This window comes from Mastacembelus armatus, chromosome 19 (assembly GCF_900324485.2).
Source record: "Mastacembelus armatus chromosome 19, fMasArm1.2, whole genome shotgun sequence".
Lineage (NCBI taxonomy): Eukaryota > Metazoa > Chordata > Actinopteri > Synbranchiformes > Mastacembelidae > Mastacembelus > Mastacembelus armatus.
Genome location: NC_046651.1, coordinates 671,276 through 695,354, shown reverse-complemented (window position 1 = coordinate 695,354; position 24,079 = coordinate 671,276). Strand labels below are relative to the sequence as shown.

The 24,079-nt window shown below is 40.6% G+C and overlaps 1 protein-coding gene across 3 annotated transcripts in view; it reads right to left on the bottom strand.

Moving 5' to 3' along the window:
* Positions 1-24,079, bottom strand: part of dnah9 (dynein, axonemal, heavy chain 9) — a 117,576-nt gene that overhangs the window by 10,711 nt on the left and 82,786 nt on the right. For all 3 annotated transcript variants that reach the window (XM_026315463.1, XM_026315462.1, XM_026315464.1), the window contains 11 exons: positions 23,222-23,386; positions 19,819-19,959; positions 18,255-18,425; positions 17,948-18,070; positions 15,753-15,946; positions 14,534-14,682; positions 12,548-12,675; positions 8,653-8,880; positions 6,302-6,493; positions 5,972-6,163; positions 1,576-1,746 (listed from right to left, as the gene is read on the bottom strand). In XM_026315463.1, coding sequence (XP_026171248.1) covers positions 1,576-1,746; positions 5,972-6,163; positions 6,302-6,493; positions 8,653-8,880; positions 12,548-12,675; positions 14,534-14,682; positions 15,753-15,946; positions 17,948-18,070; positions 18,255-18,425; positions 19,819-19,959; positions 23,222-23,386 — 1,854 coding nt within the window. The remainder of the gene's footprint in view (positions 1-1,575; positions 1,747-5,971; positions 6,164-6,301; positions 6,494-8,652; positions 8,881-12,547; positions 12,676-14,533; positions 14,683-15,752; positions 15,947-17,947; positions 18,071-18,254; positions 18,426-19,818; positions 19,960-23,221; positions 23,387-24,079) is intronic.

Sequence of the window (24,079 nt, the reverse complement as noted above, 5' to 3'; positions counted from 1 at the left end):
ACTTATTTTGGTTTAGGAGTTTCCTGAAGTCCAGGCCAATAAAGACTGTTGTACTGCACTTGGGTCCTCGCTTCATCTCTTCACCATCACTCAGACTGTAACAGGCTCACAATGCTAATGCATCAGTGGCCACTTGAAAGTGATGATAGAAATAAGCGTAAAGCAAATCAAAGAAACCCAGTGAATAGTGACACTCTGAGGCCAAGGTTCAGCAAGATTTCCTACAAGGTTTGGAATAAATTACCTACGGACAGACACAGTTATTAAGAGTTGTACTTTTACTACAAACTGCACTCTGAAAACAGAACACTGTGAGAAAAACAAGCAATCAAACACTTTGCTTTAAGCTTTAATGAAGCATTATGTATTCAGTGTCTGTTCAAGCCCTGCCACAAGCAACCTCTTATTTGTATATGGATATTAGCCATATACAAACAAAAATATGTCACTGTCCACATACACTTGTGTATTTGTAGTCTGGAGCTGTTTTTCATATTTATTAATCTGTCCTGCCTCAATATGACAGCGCTCCAAGCCAAGTCCAAAAAGGGTCCCATTTTGGTGTGGAAGTTGACTGACCTGCACAAAGCCCTGACCACAATTCCACCCGAGAGCTTTGGTATGAACTTGAATGCTGGAACCTGCCCAAATCCCTGCAGTCAGCCTCCACAGTGTGATGGAAATGCTTCCCAGAAATTCTGGCAGCTCATGTAGCAACATATTAATGATCATGGATTTGCAATTAGATGTTCATCAATTATATTATTATTATTATATTATTATTTCATTTTATTTATAGGCGCCTTACATGACACTCAGGGACACCTTACAACAAGAACAAAGAAAAACTGAATACAAACAATCACATAAAAGCCTGCCTGAAAAGATGTGTCTTTCGGCAGGATTTAAAAACATTAAGACTTTCACTATTTTGCACATCTTGGGGTAACAAGTTCCATAAATAGGGAGCTGCATAACTAAAGGCTGGAGAGCCCATAGAAGTTGTGCGAATATGAGGAAGAACAAGAGTGGGCAGAGAAGATGATCTTAGAGTATGATTGGGAGTGTAAATATGAAGAAGATCAGACAGGTATGAAGAAGAAGCGAGGTTATTAATTGCCTTATACACAAGTAGAAGTACTTTCAATTATTATTTACACACTACTACATTATATACAGTTGTGCTGTTAAATTTACATACCCCTGGCACAATTTGAGAACTACTGGTCATTTTTGGAAGATATAGCTAAACATGCAGAACACGTGTCTGCCTTTTCAAAATCATAATGACAACTACAAATACTAAAGATACTATCTAACCACTTTCCTTATAAAGAAAAGTTTTCTGTGTGGTCATTTAAAACTTTTAAAAATGGCCAATATTTTGTACCAGAAGAATGTAAATGTATGAGCACAACTGTGCAAAGTTCATCAGTCCACATTTTTCATCCATGACGGACAATGAATAAGTATAATGTGTGATTTAAAAAAATGCCAATATTTGCTAATGCACAGATGAGTTTCCCTTTCTCCCGACTGGACATAAGGATTCACTATATAAGCCACTGTCCTTACCTTCTCCTCTCGTGTTGTCCCACTGCCTTCGCCTGCTCCTCCATCCCTGGGCTGCATCTCCAGCACTGTGCGGAAAAGCTTCTCAGAGGTTTGTGTGAGGAAGCCAATCTCAGCGTTGGGATGAAGGCCATACAGGTAGGGTGACTCCCCTGGTAGGGTGTCATCAATATACTGGAGCAAAAGAAATCATGTCAGAACAGTGCAGAAAGCTTGTATCATGAGGAGTGTTAACCCACATTTACTGATTTCTTGTTGAACTTCAAATTGATTTCATTCCGTCATGAGGTGGTTGTTTCTGTGTCTGGTTGGACTTTTATTTTGGTGCCTGAGTTCCTGTTGTCCTATGTTAGTCACAGGTAGCTTTGTGTTTATTAGTTATATTACTTTCACCTGTGCTTGATTAGTTCTCTTCTCCGTCTATATATACCACCTGTTTTTCTTTGTTGGAGCATTGACATATGTGACTAGCTACCCGTGGTGAGTTTTATGTTTTGCCTGCCTGTCCACACCGAAGGTGGCGTTTTGTTCCCGGACAGGGACTTTGTATATTTTGCCTGCCTGTCCGCTACGAAGGTGGCGTTTCATTCCCGTACAGGAACTCTTTGTTTTCTGTGCCTGAGTCCTGGGAGATCCAGGTTTAAATAAAACTCTTTGTGTCCTGCATTTGGGTCTTACCTCCTTTCATCCTGCACCGCATCCTGCACCAACCACATAACACATTCAGGTTTAATATTTTACAAAATCCTGTCTGAAATAAAGGGGATGTCATTTTTTTCCAGAAAAACTTGAACATTATCTTAAATCCAACTGTAACTTTTATCTAGATTATTTTAAATGAACAGCATGAAGACTGGCAACTGCAATTACTTCCTGACTAAAGAGTACCAAAGTCTTTCTTTTCCACTCGGGGGTTTCTTGTAAAGTACTGCTGACAAAGGACAAAATCATGGAACCATATAAATGTTGAGATATTTCGGGGTGTGATTCAAACACTGAGGATCAATTGACAGACTGCTTATAACTATAACAAAGGAAAAGAAATGTGGCATTTTCCATCTGCTGCTCTATAATGAATATCAATATGCTTTTAAGTTAGTGCAGATGAAAGTGGAAGCTCAATTGGGAACGGCTGCTTTTTGTGGAGCACTTACATTAAATAAAAAAGCTCTTCTAATCATAATGTCCTGATGAAAGTTCTGATGGAAAATATATTGGCCTTTAATACAGAAACACTTTGTAGTCAGCTTGTTTGATCTCCTCCATACTTGCTGGTTAACTTCTGTGATTGCATACACCTGTATATTGTTGAAAGACGAGTAAAAATGCAGAGTCACCAGGTTCTTTTTCATGTCTCTCTGAGCCTCTTATTATAGGTACTATAAGTTTGCTTGTGAGGGAGGTGATTCCCTAAAAGGCGCTGAAGCACACACCCAGGCCTTTTCCAGCCAATTCTGAACCACTCAGCCCTCAGCTTGGATGTTTGGTGACAGTTAACCTTTTTATGCATGAATTGGCAAAGCTACCGTGTTTTATACTCTTTGGGTATTAAAAGAAAGAACTGACATTCATTTTTTTTTATCAAGGAGTTCCTTACACGTCCACTGCATGCGTGTTTTTAATTGAAGAAATAACTTCACAAAACGTATATGTAAAAAGTATGAAATAATATTTCAAATGTTGTCACTTCTGTATATTTTAACAGAATCTAACACTGTTCAGTGCAATGTAAAATCACTCCTACTTCTAAGCTATGCAGTCTTTCAGGCTTTCCATCGGCCATCTTGGTTCTGAGAAATCTTTGTTGCACTTTGAGTGGCTGAGAAATGAGAAATACCGGCGATATAAAAGATATAAAGGATCACACAGAAAACCTTTCTTCATGAGGAATGTGTTCAGATAGTATGTTTAGTAATTGCAGTTGTCATGATTTTAAAAAGGCAGACATGTTCTGCATGTTTCGTGATATTTTCCAAAAAAATGGCCAGCATTTCTCAAATTATGCCAGGGGCAAGTGAACTTAAGAGCACAACTATATGAAAGGATCCAGCCCTTTCACTAAAGCTGCTATGACAAGCCAGGATGTACCCCCAGACATCCTGACTGATAGACAAGTGAATGGAAGCCAATCCCTCTGTCTCCGAGTACCTCATTGGGGAAATCTGGCAAGTATACATTTCCTAAACTCATATAATTGTTGGCAATTATGAGTTTTTCTTAAGAGACACCAGTGAAGGTCCACACTCCCAAGTAAACTAATGTGTTTGGCTTTGCTTATTTATTCATTTTAAAGAATGATGTATCCATAAGGTCTAAAGAACAGAATAATGTCTTAGTTTTTACAGTATGCTGCCACACTTGACACAAGACCTTCCCCTATTGCCTGCTGTCAGGCTGTCAATCAATATCTGTGTTAATGCTGTGTTGATAAGTAATACCAGATGACAGGCAAAGTGAGGTAGACTGAGGTGAAGCTGTAAACTGACGACGCCCTGAGCTGTCGCAGATCATGTTTGTAGAGGTCTAAAGCAAAGTCACACAGGGAAGACACAGATGAAGCTGTGGTGTGTTGCATAATCGTGAAACAGGGATGGTAAGACAACTTTCACGTTATACTTAGTCCAACTGTTGAACTAACTGGATATAAAAATACTGATTAGTGAAGCATTTACCTCCCCATCTTAATTTGCTCAATATTCAAGTTTCCAAGATAGATGTTCCAGCTACAGAGCAGCTGAGAAATCTGAGAAATCTGAGAAATATTTATATAACTTAAACTACAATCTGTTATGTCACGGGAGCCTGTCATGACCTGGGTTTTGGACTCTCATTCTGGTGTCATTTTCTTGTGTCACCTGGGCTTTTCCCAGGTAGCTTTATGTTTAGTTATGTTGATTAGTTTCACCTGGGTCTGCTCTGCCTTGTTTTTCTCCACCCTTTTGCCTCTCTCCCTCTGTGTGTGTGTGTGTATGTGTGTGTGTATGTTGTCTTTCTAGGCAACTAGGTGATTGGTCTCACCTGATCTAATTCAGTTATCAGTGGCCGGTGTATATATACCGGTCCTCTAATGCACCTAGTTGCTGAACCCTGAGTTGCTGTCCTTGTCACGATTAGTGCCTGCTACCTGTTTTCATAGTCACATCAGGATCTTGTGTTTGACCACTATTCCATTTTGGGATTACCCCTTGGCTTAGTGCTTGATAACATTGCTTATGTAGACTGTTAACCCGGTTTTGACATTTGCCTGTTTGACTCTGCCTTTCAAACAGGCAAATGTGACTGCCTTTCGGGCAGCATGGTGGCTGAGTGTTGCCTCACAGCAAGAAGGTTCCTGGTTTGAAACCCATCAGGGGCCTTTCTGTGTGGAGTCTGCATGTTCTCCCTGTGCTTGTGTGGGTTTTCTCCAGGTACTCTGGTTTCCTCCCACAGTCCAAAAACATGTATGTCAGGTTGATTGGTGACTCTAAATTGCCCATAGGAGTGAGTGTGAGTGTGTGAGGTTGTTTGTCTCTATGTGGCCCTGTGATGGACTGGGGACCTGTCCAGGGTGGACCCCTGCCTTTCACCCAGAGAGAGCTGGGATAGGCTCCAGCTGATCCCTGGGACCCTAGTTAAGGAATAAGGGGGTATAGAAGTGGACTCTGCCTTTCTGGTACTGTGGACATTAAAGGTGTTTATCTACTCTTAAGTCAGTCTGCTGTCTGCATTTGGGTTCATCTGTCACAGCGGTGCCTGACAGGAGCCCATATGGGAAGTGTTTTATTGTTATTGATTTAGCATCGACTTGTACAGCACTACGCTGTACGAGGGGGATAGTGATAAAGAAAGAAAACGCTTTTAATTACAGTGATTCAATTACAGCAATATTAAACCATTACTTGCAGGCCAACATATAAGCCCCTTGGGTTCAGTGGCCCTGAGAGGTCAATTCATAAAAGACACATGAAAAGAGACAAGCAAATTAAAAAAATGCAGGTGTAACACGTAGAAAAAAAACAGAATTGAGCTCCAAAGACTAAAAACATAATTAAACAGAAACACACTGCAAATACTGAAAACACAACCACATACTGTCAGGCTAAAAGGCATCATGGCAACAAGAGTTTTTTTTTTGCTTTGCAAATGTCTTCATAAATATAATGTTTTCTTAGTTTGCTCGTGTGTTGTATTTTTTCTTAAGTCGTGTGTTGAGCTTACAACGGTGCTGTACAGCACACAGGGACCCCCGATGGCCAGAGAAAACACCTACAGAGGTGTAACATTATCCTACCTAAATTCAACTTGATCCTGCTATTTTGTTTACTGTTATACCATTTTAAGGCTGGAATAAAATTATTTAATCTTTAAAGTAGTCTACCGCACTGGAATAGCTGGATGAATCTAGCTTTATCTAACTCACCTGATGAAAGCTGTCATAGTCCAGGTTTCCAGGCAAGGGAAAGCCAGGTGCTAGGTACAGCTCCCCCTCCATCATGTCAGGCTTGATAAACTCCTCCAGGTAGGTCCGACACAGGCGGCGATCCCAGTCGTCTGTGATGTGACCCCCATACATGATCTCACCGAATAGGTAACGCAGATCATCATATGGCACCTTAGAATTAGACACAGAGGGGATAATGCTTTGCTAGATGGTGGCCTGTAGTGTTTAGCTGAGGTCACGTGATTAGATTTTCAATTAAGATCATAAACCGTGGGTTTCGTAATACACAGGAAGAACAACCACATGTACCTTGGGATTGGCCTCCAGGTAGTTATAGAGGACGTTAATAGAAATGGTGAGGTCTCCGGTGTTAAAAGGGTATGATCTGTTCCAGCCTTGAGGACCAAACTTCCTCCTCTCTGCCACAACCGCATGGAAGTAGCACAGTGCAAACCAAATACTCTTAAACTCATTCTCCCGTGCACACATTTCCAAAGTGTCCTGGAAAAGAAAACCACACCATTACACATATTTACACAGATGCTTGCTAACACCTTCTGAACTGTAGAGTTGCATTAACAAAACCATGATGGTATGTTACAGGTAAAAAGTTGTGGCAGGTAGTCCTATGATGTGTTTTATTTTAAGTCCCCAGCAGTGCAGCACTAACAATGAGATGACTAGATGGCAATAAACCCAACGATAAGATTCCCTTTTAATTGTCATGACTTGTCAAGCGCTTTCAGCCTCCAACTGTCTCTGTGGCTCATTACTCCAGACAGGCAGATAAAAAACTGGACGTAAATGGCACTGTAATCTCTGGGGGGAGAGACAGTTAAATAAGCATGCCAATAACCCCTGTGGAAATCGGAAGGCTGAATTCTCTTTATTCCAGGATGTGTCATGGTGAGTACAGCAGTGAAGCCCCTTTCACTTCTCCTGCTGCAGTGCCCTCGGGACTCCTGCATAGTGCGTGCACATACACACAAGTACAATGCAGACTCACTACCACACAAACCCTTTTGGAGGTTTAGTTAATATTCTGCACAGTACTCCTCTGCTCAAAACAGCTGAAAGAGATGCACAGTCTCCCTATTCATGACTTGTAGACTGGAGAGAAGAGACAGACAGTCAGATCACCAAAAGAAAAAGATCACATATGGATGCACCTGCCACTGCACTGAAAAACACACCTCAACATCAATGAACTCAGATTAGCATCTGGGTATATATGAGTCTGAATAATCCAAAATATCACAGATGCATTGAATTGGTCAGTTTCAGTAAACAGGGAATTGCTAATCCATAACAGTTTATTTTCACAACAGTCATAAAACAATTGTTATCTCAGTAAAACCCTAAACCTTTGCGTAAGACGTTAAATTTAAGCCCACCAAGACTCCTGCTCACGGGCTTCTGGGGATGGAAATAGGCAGTCGAGATATATGAATCTCCCAATGAAAAGGTCAAGAGGAAAGAAACTCATTTCTCTGGCTTAGTGCTGGCTTTAGCCACACGAGTGGGCTATTACAGAGAGTTAGCCTAACATTGATTAGCTTTCACTGAGTCCACATGACTGGAATATTCCCTCCATACTTACCCCAGTGGATCTCCCTGTGGCTCTGCATTAGGCAGGGCTCACAAGAACATTGCACTTATCAGACAGTGAGAGGTCAGCAAACTAAGGATAACGGATAAGGACTGGGAGGAAGCCGACCATGCAGGTAATGGTGAGGAGGAAGATGCATTGGCAGAAAAACATTAGGGAAAGACTTAGATAGAGACAAAGCCCAGATAAGCTAAAGAAAAGCCAGGACACAGTGGTGGATTGCTCCATTGTAACTCAGGGGGCCATAGCTGGAGCAGCATATTGTCTGGCCACTCTCTGATAAACACAAAGAGCAGAAAATTGACTTGGTTGTGATCTCCAATCCCACATAATACTACTGTCACCCTGGAGAATGTAACCACACAAGCCTTTAACGTTAGCATGTGCTACATTCACATCTGTCCTCCATGGGTCAGAGGCAATTTCAGGGTGAGTGAAAGGTGATTCCACCATCTGCTAGCTGCTACATTTTGGCAAATTGGTGACTTGATGAGAAATCTGGAGCAAAAATAGGCATTTGTCGTCTCAACTGCCATTCATTGCAAAAAGGAAAATGAGTTCTTCAAAAGGAGGTACCATGGAACCACATGGCGCGCGATTTTATATTACTAGAATATTACAAATAATGCACTGACTTATACGAAGCATTTTAAAGTTGTATCTAATTGCGGCTACTTTTGACTACTGTGAGAAAAAATTCTGCCTCAGAGAATTTATTCTGAGAATAAATGCTTTGTTGAAGAAAACACTTTGTTTCAGGCTCTAAAACAATGAGCTGTAATATGGTAAAATGCACTGTAGAACTAAGAGCAACTGCAGCCACTCAGTAGCTCTGGAATTACCGCTACAAGTGATAGCTTTTACAGTACATACAATTTCATCAACTAGTAATAATTTACATATTGTTATATAAAGTAGTTCAAAACTAACATACTCAGGTATGATACTTCAAAATTGTACGTACAGTAAGTAAATGTACACTATTTAGCTATGCTATACCAGGAACGACTAGATCATGATCAGGTGACCTCCAGAAATATCAGATTGTTACCTGGTTGAAGTTGTCCAGTGCCTTGTGTAGATTAGCGTGCATGCCAGTAGGCGGTTCATTGGTGATCTTGATGGAGTTCTCCAGGATGCCCTGTGGGATAATATGGCTCTCCGGGGTGGAGGACGGCTCGGCACTGACAAAGACTCTGAAATTTTCATGGCTTCCCTCTGCGTGCTGGTCCAGCAGTTTCTCTAAAGTGCCCAGCCAGCGAGCCACTAAGTGGATATTCTACAGGCAGAGGAACAGGAGACAGATCCAGCAACGGGTTAAACAGAAAAATAACAGATTGGCAGGGGACAAGCTAGTTTATTTTTAATTCACGTTTGTGAGAGTAAAGAGCGTAATCCACAGCAAGATAATGTTCTCTGCTGGATATCTGTGAAAGTCTGGGCGTTAATGGATAACACATAATAGCTTAATAAGGTACTTGATGCTGGAATTGCCTGTATAATTTATTATTTTTGTAATGACAACTAGCAAAAAACGGGCAATTAAAATGTTGCATATTCTCTTCTCTTCACTGTCACTTTGATGTGGCACCAAATTAAATGGTACATAGCACTTGAAACCAATTTCCAGGTTGCTGACATTAAACAACCATTCTCTGGCATAACTTCAGCCTGACTTCTGCATATTCATCTCTCAATGCAGTGTGGGCAGCAGAGCTGACTTGTAATATCACACAAGCATGGTTGAGCTCAATTTTCCATCTCAATTGTCCTGACACCTACAGGATATCCAGTGAATGATAAGGAGTCGCCCAAGCCCTCCATGCCTCACCATGCAGCAATGCCCATTCCCTAAATCTAATTACAGCACTAATAACTGCAGTCATTAATTCATAAGCCTCTTTACTTTCTCATTTCCCTTTGCTCTCCTTATTTAATCTTCCTTATGATGGCTAAAGTTAGTCCTCTTTCCAAATGACAGGACACAACAGGGAAAAGGAAAGTCCGTTTTTGGGAAACTCACTGAAAAAAAAAGTTTTACATTCTAGGAAAGAAGTGTCTGGGAGTAGCTAGAAACTGAGAAGTGGATAAGTTAGTTGGCCTCTTAATGCCTTAGAGAATAATGAATGCTATACAAATTAAAGTGCTTTTCATCAAGCAACAGCACAACCCTTCCTCTTGGCATGTAAATAGTTTGGCAATAAAGTGAGCCAACAGAAGTGAGAGACTGCCTTAGAACTTGTCACTGTAATGAAACCATTCATCCTCTGGTTGCAGGGGGGGAGATATAGGAGGAACGGAGAAAGAGAGAGAGAGACAGGCAGGTTGACAGACAAACGTGCGAGACAGAGGAGCAGCCATTATTTTATGGCTTTTTAATTAACTTTCAGGTGCAACATTTTTCCTTTTCTCAACATCTTTTGGCCTCCCAGCCCTTATGATGTTGCTGCTGATACTACACCATTTATTTACATAATTATATAGAAGTTGAATCTAACATCCATTACAGGACACCACCGGCAAGGTCTCTGATGCATTGCTATCAAACACAACCTGAGGGCGAGCACAGTGGCACATCCGACTGCCTGTCACATACACACACGCCAGCTCAATCAAATATAAACATACACAGGTGTACACATACACAATCTTTGTCTTTCACACACACAAAAACATATTCATCAAGGAGCAGCGCCACGGACAGCTGCACAGCTGGGCTCCAGTTGTGAGGAGGTGGCCCTACAGTGGAAAAACAGCCAGACTCCAAACTGACGTAGCAACATAGCAAACAGAACCGAGGAGACACGCAGGATTGCAGACACTGCAGGCACTGACAGCATAACAGACTGTTGTGAATAAATCAAAAAATGGCACGCATATAGCTAAATAATACCCTTTCTAAAACTGATAATACACTCAGCAACTTTATTCAGTTCAGTTTTAAATTCAAGGTAAGCATATAAAGTAACGCAAGAAGCTAGTGAAGCAACTTAAATGGAGCAGAGGTCACTAGAAAATGATATTTGAAGCTTGTTATAAAAACAGATGTACCCTATGCGTTCAACAAGGAAGAAACGTGATGCAGATCATTGGTGTGTTTTTAATGGGCTTGGACACCAATTGAGGCTTATAGCATTGATGAATAAGCTAAACCAGGTTCTAGGCTATGAACATTTATAAGCAATATTCATGCAATTTCTAGATGTTATTGTCTCTGACTTATTGTATTATATGAAGTCAACTTAAATTATCCATAAGAATCTTAGTGTATTTGTGTTGAACAATATTAAGGATATCAGTACAGGAAAACATCGAAAGTGGAATTTACAAACTCCAGCTTTGAAAATCTATTATATATATGGGATCTTGTTGGAGCCACTCTCCCAGTTTGGGGGTCACAGCCCCGTGGGTACCGATTACCAAGGGGGCCACTGTTGCCTTCACCTTCCACCTCTTCTATAGCTCTTTTTGGCACTAGTGTAAATGGTGGGTTTCGAAGTTGCCATAGGTCACCCATCCTTTTTATGTAACCCCTCTCCCTGGGGTTACTCATATAGTAGCATGTTCCAGTAACCCATTTCTCATCAGGTTGCCCTGGTTCTCTAGCATCTGACGGGGACCTTGTTGACCTGGGTGACGTCCGATCCATTTGGCTCTTTAGAAAGCTTTTCTACAACTGGCTGAAAATGGGAGGCTTCAGCAGTAGATATGTGAAAAGCCTGGTGACTTTAGGCCACTTCCTTCCCACTGCCATACCAATGTAGGATATTCAGTTCCAATCTGCCCAATTGATTGCATCTCCATCTTCCCCCTCCTCCAGCCCAGTGGGCTGCTTTCAAAGTTGCTGCATTACTGTCTCCAAGGCCAATCTGAGCTGAAGCTGCTGTTCTGCAGTATAATTATCCATTGGTCAAGGGGAACATGCCACTGATGTGGCCCTTTGCTGATAGAGCTGGGCCTGGCAGCAGGAAAACCAAGGGGGACTGTGACTGCGACGGTAGTGGTGGCAGGAGGGAAGAAGGATAGCTGAGATGACAAGGTGAAGAGGAGAGAAGGATATAACAGGTTAGAGGAAAAGGTGGGAGTATGTGAAAATTGATAATAGGGTAGATACAGTGCAAGAAAATCATAAGATTAAAGTATGAATGTTATGTGGCAGAATATGAGGCTGGGAAGAGGAACATAAGAGAAAAGATGAAATGTTCTATCAGAAGAAGATATGGTTAGCGATGAGAATATGATAGCTTCCCTCCCCTCAGTTTTCCTCTCCCTCCCCTGCCAGGGACCACAGGGGTGGTTCTCAGCAGGAAAACAAATGGACAGCTGATGATATAGCAAGTGGGAGGTTTGTTGCCAGGGGGACAAAGCCTTTTTAAGCCTATTGATCAGGATTCTTATGCAAAGGTAATTAAACAACTGCTTGTCTGTGCTATCCTGAGTCCGGAACAACGAATGATGGCATCCCAATCTCTCCCTCTCTCTCTCTTTTTTTGAATTTGTTCCAGCAGTACAAATTAAAAGAAAAGGGTGTCGATACTTCTCATTAGAATTCCAGCAAGGTTTCCACTTAAAATGCAAACTCCAACCTCACCGTCCAAATGAGAAGAGAACAGCCTGCATGACTGTACACATTGTACAGTATAATGTCATAGTCCTTTGAGTTAGGAAATTTCCACAGATAATTAAATTAATTTTTTCATGCAGACAAACCTGGGAGGAACACAAGCATTCCATTAAGTATGTGGTGAAAACAATGTAACAGTACCCCTCAGTCAAAATGCGTTTTACATGAGTGCTGCTTGGATTTCTGCTCACTATTTATTGCATGATCTGGGACCTTTTCTGTGCAGTGGATGGGATTTACCACATAGGGCATTTGTGTAGTTAGTACTACGGTGAGATTTTTTTTTATCTGTCTGTACGGTATGTCTCTGGTTATACTGTACCTGTAATATCACCCAATGACCGTTCTTAGCTGCCAAATCAAGGGCTTGTTCAGCTACAATCTCCTGACCTTGACCCAAAGAAACATTGTGGAAATTCTTGTTGTCAAATGTGTAGCCCAGCTTCTTTCCTGAAAGACAAGAGACAAGTAACATTAGAAACCGAAATACTCCCCTGATATGTTGTTGAAAATTGACTTATTTCATCCTATTTAGAATTAGACTATTTTGTCTGTAGGCTCTATATAAATGTAGTTCTCAGATATGTTTAGTCTAGCTTAGCACATGGCCTAAAACTGTCTTATTTACATTATTTAAATTTTGTATTTAGGGGCAACACATTGATAAGACTGCAAAAAGGTTCTGGGTTCAAACCCTGTTTGACCCTCGGGGCCTTTGTGGGTTTTGCATGTTCCCCTGATGTCTGTGTGGGTTTTCAAACCCATCATTGCCCCCTACTTTCAGTAGTGTGTGCTAAGCTAGGCTAAACATTTGAGAGGTAACAAACTAATATTTAACACAGATGATTAGAGGGGAAAAATTAAGAAAATGCTTCAATGCATGAGTGTTCTGTGGTGACAGTTAAAGTGCCGTCACTTCTGTCTCTTAGTAAGACTTTGAATAAAGCAAATTTTCTCAAAAGTCACAGTATGTGTTTAACTTCACAGTCAGCAGATGGTCAGTGACTCAGCCTTATTTGCTGACCTGCTACTGAGATTTCACTTAAACAATACAATTACTTCTGCCTGTTTCATTAAAACTCCAACCTGAAACCCGGCAGATAGTGAGGGTTTGTCTCTGGAATATTAGTCCCCTACAGAGCATAGAAAATCACATCGCCTATCTAATGAAAATCTAATTGAAGTCTAATACTAAAGAGAAACCCAATAGTCACAGCTATAATGGAAAAGGTGCTGCTACTCATCATCGTGCTCTCTTTACAGCTGCTGTAGTTGGTTACTTTTAGCTTTGATGGAATTCACGATGCTGTGGGTGTTGATAATCAATAAACACATCACTTTACTGGCAGTTCCAGTAAAGTGCTCCCTATTATTATATTAGAAGACGATGGTGAATTTCACACAGGGTCAAAGGGCTGTCCATAACTGATTTAAGCACCTGCTGCTGCCTGAGATCTAAGTCTTTGCAAAGAAAAGCCATCAGAAACACTCCTAAATACTACTGTGTGCTCTGGACAACAGCTGCTGCATTTGACTGTTTAGACAAAATCGATCTGTGGTATGGATTCCTTTGTTTAAGGGGGACTTTCAAGGTAGTCTAACCACATATAAAAAATACATTAGTCATGATAATAAATTACTTGAATACAGAAATACAATTATTGGCAAATGCATAGGTAATCAGCTATAGCAGAAACACTGAGGAAATCTCTGTTCCAGTAAACTGATACAATCCCTGCAAACTGAAAATTTCATACAGATGACACATAATACCCACAGACCAAACCATTTGACAGCAGATTCAAAGCATCAGACTGTGACAACACAAATGTTTGGACTTTTGTCACATTGTTGGTTAAAAATCAAAAGAGTGTCCTGCTGCCATTCGAATGATTCATACAGGAATGTAAAGTATTTCTCAAACCAATGACATTTACTTTCTGCTGCCCCTAATGCACCAGTGCTGTCGTCTCATATATTTGTGACCTTTAGTATAATCCCCTCAATCTACCTAGAGCCTGTTGTGCTTTGGCAGTGATGTCTGATATCACAGCAGAGACACATAGCAGGTGTTATGAGTACTATTCTGAATCTAATCCTGTGCAGGAGGAATCAAAGTGGAAGTCATGGATGCAGTTATGCCTACACTTAACTTAAATAAGCAGAATCCAGGAAAACCCAGTACCTTCCCACAATAAACAGAAATGGCAGATAAAATGGTTAAACGTATATGCTCTCATAAAATTCAGAACACACTCTAAGGCTGAATTTCACAGCTTATTAAAGATAAAACAACCAAGAGTATTACCATGTTTCTCCACATCCTTCAAAGGGTCAACTCCAGGAGAGAGGATGAAGAACATGGGCGTAGCTGGACCTGACTCTTCAAAGGAGACGGCGAAGTCCAGTGCTCTGCCAATCACGTACTTGCTGCCAAGTTTCTCCTCTACAAAGTCTCTGTGGGAAGAACATGAATCAGTTTTCCTTGATATTTTTTATTATCTTTGACTGACAAGCTGACTACATTCAAGGATTGGATTCTTCTTTAGTACAGTGCGATAGACAGCTGCTTCTAAAAACATAGTAACTCTAGTCACGGCGGTGTTATCTGTGGCTTCTTCAACCTCTGAATCTGTTCAAACATCATGGTTTGTTTAGTGCTGTTCTGACCTTCAGTTCTCACTAAACAGACACTACACATTTTCTAATCCTTGCTGGAAGTTTATTTGAAGACAAAGCTTGCATAGAGTAAATGGTATTTCTATGGATTATTCAAAAGTACAGCAATTTCATGCTGAATTTCTCCTGCTTCATTGATTTTGCAAGTACACACCACTATCACTCACAAAAATACCATATCCAAAATAAAAACTGAATTATACAAAATAATTTATTTTCATTCTACAGGTACATGAGTAAATTGCACATTGGTCAAGCACTCCATTAATTTAGCTTATTTAATGCATATATCACACTATACTGAAGGGGACTCCTTAGATTTTTGTCAACAAGATGAGGGTCATGTGATACACTCAACTGAAGGTTCCATGTACTCATGCTAATTATGCTAACTGTACCATACTGGACAAAGCTAATCAGAGAGAGATTTCATTATCAATTTAATTTTCTATTATTTTCTTGATCAGTGAATTAGCTGTGTCTGTAAAAGATCAGTGCAGCATCTCACATTTGAAATGATGGAATCAGAGAATCTTCAGGTTTATTTCCTGTCTGTGGACTAGCTGCTGCCCTCTGTTAGTGTTTCCCACAGCTTGATACAGTGACAAAACATGGGGGTTATTTCTACCAGCTCATTTAATAATGACGCTACTTGACTGGACCTGCAAAGCTGTGTAATTACACCTCTGAGCAACAAATATAGCAGCGGTGAATACAGGTGCCTTGTCACCTCAGACTATAAGCCAAAGGTCAGGGCTTTAACCTTTACTCTTTCACCAAATAGCACAGGTCAATAAAATCCTTTAAAGATCACAGAGCAAAGGCCAAGCTATGATTTCACCTCTCACCTGACAGCATACGTCATGCGGTCAGAACGCAGTGCCCTCATCATGCACAGCCTCTGAAGAGAGGTTTTGTTTTTCCACTCCTGGGGGAATTTCTCTTTTTCCGGACACTCTGATTCCACAAACTTCTTCCAGCGTTTGGCTGAACCCTCAATGTCTCGATCCAGGTTTCTGAACTCTTCCATGGAGCACAGGGACTGGTGAGGAAAGAAGATTCATCAAGTAAAAACTGCATTATTCTTTAAAGATTAAGACCCAAGAGTTTCTGTTTTTTTTTTCTTACAAAAATCCCATACACTTTATTTTACAAGAAACATTTCTTAATATGCAAATATTTATTTTCAAGAGAAATCATTTTAAAATGTCAAGTTATGTTGAACTGTGATGGACTGGTGACCTGTCCAGGGTGGACCCCTGCCTTTCACCCAAAGAGAGCTGGGATAGGCTCCAGCAGATCCCTGGGACCCTGGTTAAGGAATAAGCGGGTATAGATGATGGATGGATCACCTGTCCTATCTTTTAAGTGCTGTGATCTGTGATGTACATTAACATAATGACCATTATCACAACACACAGCTAAAAAGTTTGCAAAAGTTGGAGCGAATAAAGCATCAAAAAGAAAAAAAGACAGGATTTCTTATCTTTTTTCACACCTACCTGAATAATATTCAAACAGAGATGGTGAATAAACACCATCCTTTTCATAACAAGTCTAACTGACTGGGGTGGACAAAATATGCATCGGTTGCAGAATGAGTGGGGGATTCATTGTGAGGCCCCAGTTGACAGACACCTTATCTCATCTTTAGAGAACAGCAGTGTCACGCAGTGCAGTCTCAAGCAGGCACACTCCCTGACAAATACACATAAACATAGTGTGTATACTGTCTCCTGTACTGTATACACTCTGAGGAGGGCCCTGAAATCTTCCCACAGCAGACACATGAAGTACAAGGTGGAAAACATATCCCCAGTTGTTGTTCTTTACCACTTGGCATGAGCCGGGAAGGTAGAGTGTGATGAAGTGCCTCGCCACACACAGTCCTTCACTTCAACTCAGTTTGCTTAATTACCACAGGCATTTGGCAACCTCTCAGCCCCGGTGAGTGGGGAATACATGGGGTCTCTAGGGATTTTTGCTCTGCTAATATAATCAAAGAGGGCCAAGCAATCAGGGATCTTATCCTCCTTTAAAGCTTTCCAACTGATTATGTTTGCAACTGTGATAAGAAAATGAAGTGACAGAATTTGATTAGCATGGCCGTAAACATCCACAGTAGGTTGAGTGCAGTGAGAGAATGGTCGTCTTCTGACCCTCAGAGGGTTTAGGTTATGTTAATATTGTAGCTGGTGCAGACTGAAAAATTCATGAGCATGTGGGGCTAAAAAAACATCCTGCCCCGATTTAGCTTGCTGCTAAACTGATCTGACAATAGAGGGAACCTCTGCTGCTTTATCCATGTGGCTACATTGTCACATCTGTTCTTTATGCAAAGTTTGTTCTACACAGGAGGAAATGGGAATTACAGGATTAACTACCCCTTGGGTACTTAGTTAAATAGATAATATAGGTAGATTTCAGGGTGCACTATGACTGCCAGAACAAGCTTGCAGGCTTTGCTACATTCATAATAGCGTGTTTCAGAGCTAAATGAATTCATTTGAATGAATTTGCAACAGTAAGTGGATTTTTCTGACGTACAATGAGGATTCTCACATTGAAGAACTTTGGTGAATGCTAACAAGTATTTTTTGCCAGTGACTAATCTCAAACCATCTTAAAAAACAATGCATTCTTAAATAGTGACCAGTGTGCTATTGTGATTAGCTACCAAGGCTAACATGGGTCACACCAGGTAGGGTCCTACCTCTCCACCAAGGGCTGCAACAAATTATTTTTTTCATTATCAAATCATTTAGTGACTATTTTTATATGACAACTAGATTCAGATGAATACACCATGGTGCTCAATGTCTTGAAACACTGTGTTTTGTCCAACCACAAGTCCAAAGCCAAAAACCCTCAATTTAAATGAATAATTAATACATGAAAGAATAAAGGTGAGAACAGCAGCGAAGCCTAACCCTTTGAGAAGCAAGCATTGCCTTGATAAGTGACTGAAACAATAAATTATCAAAGTTATAGCCAAAGTTATAGTTGCTACATTACCAAGATTCCAGCATCACCTATTCTGTACCTTAATCCCTCCCCATGAATGGTTGGACAAGAAATCCACTGGGGATGTTGCACTTGGCTGGGCAGGATATCGCAGAAGGAAGTCCAGCTCTTCAGGGTTTATTTCTTTATTCATCAGTAGGATCTGGGGACACAACAAACAGAAAGAACTTAGGAATGTTGTATTGTGAACACAAACACACAAACCACATTTCCTTTCCAGTTGATTAGATCCAAAGAGAGTTGCTGGTCTCAGGAGTAGCTGATTCAATGGCAAGCTTGTTCCAAAAACAAACCATGCAGAAGATGAAACCAGTTTCCCTTCCTACCTGGAAAGCAAGCTGAGCGATGTATGTGAGCTTGTCACACTCAAACAGTCCTCTGGTGGTGTACTGGAAGACAGATGAGGTGATGCTGTCAATTAGGTTAGACACCCGCTGCTTCAGCGTCTCATCTGGCTCAGCCTTCAGGACCGCTTTCTGGAAGACCACGCTGAAGGCCTGTGGTTGCGATGGAGTGGTTACAAAACTCAACTTTAGCATCAAAGTGTTAGAAGTAGACAAATAAATGTAAACAATAACTATTAATCACAGGCTGAAATGGACCAGGGAAGCCAAGGATCAAACCACCAACTCTCTGGTTTATGGTTGACCTGCACTACCTCCTGTGCCACAGCTGATCCAGCCAAATCAGTACAATTAACTCCTCAATAATACACCAGGGACAGAACGATTTATTTAAGTGGCAAAATGCCACAGCATGTTGCAAAATAATAGTCTAAAAAGACATTAAAATACACAAAAACTAAAAAACAATGGTAATAGTTAACTGTTCTAATAACAAATAAGGCTAATCAGGAACAACTCAGAAAGAAAGTGGTCATTACTCTGTTTCACAGATACCATACCTACAAAGTGATCAACTAAGCAACTAGGTGTTCTTTAGTAACTCATCAATATTTACTATGCGGTCCTCGTTCAGTTATTTATCGACAATTCCTTAATAAGGTTGCTCCTTATTTTGTTCCGCACTTGTTTCTCAGGAACTACTACTACAAAACCAAAACAGTGCAACAAATGCTAAAATCCTGCACAAATCCTGTCTGGGTTTTTTATTATGACTGAATTTTTTGCATTGCATGTAGTCATTAGAAAATAGAATCTCTGATTAGTGGTACTTCAAAGACCTAAATGTTGGAATCAGTGAACAGTGGGCAATGTAATTGCTGATTTTGGGGCATTTTATAGTTTTTGATGACAGCAAATTAAAATAAAATAAAGGCAGCAGTAGTGCGTTCTATAAAGTGTAGCTCAAACACATTTGAATTTTTTTCAATATGGACCATTCTCTACACAAAACACTATTTAAAGGTGCAAGTCTTGTGTTTTTTGAAAAAGTGTTAAAGTGACTGTAAACTGACGTATCAATAAGGAATTAGAATAATTTCCATTATCTTCTTCTCTGAGTGCTCTGGTGTCATTTCTGTCAATTACTCAGTCACACTTTGCTCTAACCTGGTGTAAACAACACATATTATAATATACTTCATATCATTCTTACAAGGTCAAAAGTATATAAACTCTGAATGTGTTTTCATTTGATTATGTTAGGAAATAACTTGGGCCAGGGCAGCTACCTGCGGAGTCGGGAGTGATTGCAAACCATATCTCAAGCTGCCTCCTCTCAGTGCTTGCTGGCTGACAATATGAAAGACATTACACTCTACATAACCACATTAGGGAGCCACAAACACAATAAAAGCAGGGCAAAGAACATAAAACATAGTGAGCAAATGGAAGAAGGAGGGGAGGCACAGAGACGTGAGTGTAAAGAGGGGTCTCACTGGGAGCCCTGAAGGCGGGAAGGAAACATGGTGGGTCAATAGACATCTACCTTGAGAGAGAACTGGTACATGGGGTGGATTTTATTGAGGTCGTTCATTATGAAGTACAATAAGGAAGCTCGCACTGCTGCTGGTCGGTAGTGCTCACGGGCCTCATTGATTTTGGCCTCTGTCACCTTGGCTTCTTTTACCTACATTAAGGTCAGTGTAAACACAAAAGGAATGATATTCATGCACAAGAGACAAGCATACATCTGCACAGATGTGGATACACTCAGGGTTGATAAATCATAAAGATGAAATGTGCACTATCCAATAAAACACCCTCCAGCAAAGAGCAGAGCTATTCCAATTTCACGGTTCCAGCAAAAATGTTCTCACACTGCATGGAACATGACAATTATGAGATTTTTTTAACTGGCAAATGCCTGCTCAATTACGCTTAAGAATGAACATCTGCAAAGGCAGTGCTCAGCTCCTGGCTGACAGAAGGTGCATGCTCACATTGTCATTTATTACTTTCTCAGAAGTGCTCTGAAGCATCAGAAACATCAGTAAGGCTCCTCTGACAGAGATAATAAACTAAGCTGACATGATATGATTTGCTGACCAAAAAAAGAGAACCAAGGCAAGAAAGTGAGAGAGAAGGGAATACAGTAAAGCCATATAGCTCATACAGTGAAACTGTATTTGACTGTATGCTGTATATGTACACTATATGTGTGCATTACCAATGAAATACTTACTGGGTACACACAGGCTCATACGAGGGAAAGAGAACAGACAATAAAGACATTACATTGCAAGTACATTTGTAATTACCAGAAATAATAAATCATTCCAGGGTAAAGAGTATTGTATCAGTATGTTTAATGTGGGTCCTTTGACAGTAGCATCAAACCAAATTTTCATCACACTCGAACTACCACTTCTTGACAGAGCGTTCTATGGTGTGTATGCTAGGCATGTTGTTGCTAGTAAGTGCCATGCATGTGGCCCTACACTGGAAAATCTCTGCAAATTTCAAAGATTTGGTGTGGTGGAGTCTGGGCACTGCTGCATGGTGTGTGCAGTACCAGTAAGCTGTTGTTTTGCCACTTAACAAATAAGAAGAAACAGCAAAATTGCAAAAAGAGAAAATTGGTCAGAGTTATTTATCTGTAATGGATTCAAACTTAGGGGCAGCACGTGGGATGAGTGGTTAGCCCTGTTGCCTCACAGCAAGAAGGTTCCTGGTCTGAAACCCATCAGGGGCCTTTCTGTGTGGAGTCTGCATGTTCTCCCTGTGCTTGTGTGGGTTTTCTCCAGGTACTCTGGTTTCCTCCCACAGTCCAAAAACATGTATGTCAGGTTGATTGGTGACTCTAAATTGCCCATAGGAGTGAGTGTGAGTGTGTGAGGTTGTTTGTCTCTATGTGGCCCTGTGATGGACTGGGGACCTGTCCAGGGTGGACCCCTTTTTCAGATGTTTTCTGAACAAACAAATGTAGATTACATAATGACATTTTTTTTAATGTTAAGATGTATATATTTTGCCTACTGTATATTTATTGTAGTAAAAGACTTTCATGCTATCATACTGGAAATGCCATTTTACACACCCCTATCCTTAACTTTAAGGTACTTTACAACCCTTATACCCTTATACTGCACTGTAATTACAGTGGGGAAGACATTAACAAATTTTCTTGTTACCTACTTATATTACTGTACCTGGGAAATTATTTAAATATTTGCAGCAGAATATGTTTTTAAGTCCATCTCAAATTCAAGTTGTTACCCGTTAGCGTCTGAAAAATTATTAACTTCAGCTCTACTTATAATTTGTCCCAGTACACACACATGGACAAATTTGTTGATACCCTTCCATTAAAGAACAAAAAACCCACAATGGTCACTAAAATAACTTGAAACTGACAAAAGTAATAATAAATGAAAATGTACTGAAATTTAACTAATGAAAATCAGACATTGCTTTTAAATTGTGGTTCAACAGAAGAATAAAAAAAACAAACAAACAATGAAATTAGACCAGACAAAAATGATGGTACCCCTAGAAAAGACTGAAAAGAATTTGACCATAGGGACATGTTAAACTAAAGTGTGTCCTGTAATGAGCATCACAGGTGTCTTCAAACTTGTAATCAGTCAGTCTCACTATTTAAAGGGTGAAAAGTAGTCATTGTGCTGTTTGGCATCATGGTGTGTACCACACTGAACATAGACCACAGAAAGCTAAGGAGACAGTTGTCTCAGGAGGGCCTTTCTGTGTGGAGTCTGCATGTTCTCCCTGTGCTTGTGTGGGTTTTCTCCAGGTACTCTGGTTTCCTCCCACAGTCCAAAAACATGTATGTCAGGTTGATTGGTGACTCTAAATTGCCCATAGGAGTGAGTGTGAGTGTGTGAGGCTGTTTGTCTCTATGTGGCCCTGTGATGGACTGGGGACCTGTCCAGGGTGGACCCCTGCCTTTCACCCAAAGAGAGCTGGGATAGGCTCCAGCAGATCCCTGGGACCCTGGTTAGGACTAAGCAGGTATAGATAATGGATGGATGGATAATACGAATGGTAACCAAAGAGCCCAGACCAACTTCCAAATAGATTAGAGGTGAAGGTGAAGGTACATCAGTGTCAGAAGATGACACCATCCGTCACTGTTTGAGCCAAAGTGGACTTAATGGAAGACAACCAAGCAGGACTCCACTGTTGAAAGCAAATCATAGAAAAGTGAGACTGGAATTTGCCAAAATGCAAAATGCTGCATATTGACAAGCCACAAAGCTTCTGGGAGAATGTCCTTTGTACAGATGAGAGAATGAGACATGGGTCCTCCAATAATGGAGGATAATGATCCGAAACACACAGCTAAAAACACCCAAGAATGGCTAAGAACAAAACACTGGACTATTCTGAAGTGGCCTTCTATGATCCCTGATCTAAATCCTATTGAACATCTGTGGAAAGAGCTGAAACATGCAGTCTGGAGAAGGCACCCCTCAAACCTGAGACAGCCGGAGCTGTTTGCTCACGAGGAGAGGGCCAAAATACCTGTCGACAGGTGCAGAGGTCTCATTGAGAGTTACAGAAATCACTTGATTGCAGTAATTGCCTCAAAAGGTTGTGTAACAAACATATTCAGTTAATTGTCCAGGGCAGTTTGATTAGTTTGTTTTTTAAAATTCTTCTGTTGAACCACAATTCAAAAGCAATGTCTGATTTTCTTCAATTAAATTTCAGTAAATTTTTATTTATTATTACTTTTGTCAGTTAGTTATTTCAGTGACCATTGTAGGGTTTTTATTTTTAATGGATGGATACCAACAATTCTGTTCACGTGTGTAGGTACTCATTGATATCCTTTAATTTAATAGTTACACTGAAATTTGTGGGCTGTATCTAAGGCAATGTGGCAAAAACTTAAAGGGGTTAAGGTAGTAACCTAAAAAGAACAGCACCTTCACTTCGATGTCGGCAGCGGTGCGTTTGGTCGTCTCCAGATTTTCCACCAGCTCTGTGTCACCCAGGAAGTTTCCTGAAGCTGTGGACAAACGCGACAGCAAGTTGTCTTCCAGTGTCTTCAGCGTGATCTTAAAACCGTTCTGCTGCTTTGTCAGGTCCGACTAGGAAATACAAAACACATAATATTTAAGGATCTCAAGTAATTCTACTTTAGAGTATTTCTACATAACCTCATAGCTGTTATCAGGTTCTTATAATCATAATCTGAGTTGGCTCAAGGTGTGGGTCAGTATGAAGACATGAATCCTGGAGGGCAGCTCAAAGGCAGAACTAATCAATATTCTCTGCATCAGCTATCCAGAGCCATGAAGGGAGCATTCTGGGCTGGGTCTGGTTGGCAACATCAAACTTCTACAAAGAGACCCAACCCTCAGTGTGGGGAGACCATTGATTTGAGCAGGAGGGAAAGGTGCTTTGACTGTGAACCACACACACCCCCATTGTGAATCATCTGTTACATGCAATTGTGAACTCAATTATGAACCTGTATGGGAATCACACAGAATATGTGCACATGCACACAAAGCTCAGTCATTACGGTTTTTCCTCACCTCACCATATGGATTAGTGCACCCTGCCTCCTAATAAAGCTTTTCTCTCTCTCTCTCTCTCTTTGTTCTAGCTGAAAAACAGAGTCTGAGGCAAATGTTCACTTTTTCAAAGCCTGCAGTTTGAGGGGCGCTGGGAGAACAAAGTCGACAGGGCACAGTTGCTTCTTTTTATTGCTTTATCCTGCTTTGTCCTTCATTATTGTCTTCTTGCAGTGCCTTGTTTCCCCTCCATAATGACTTTGC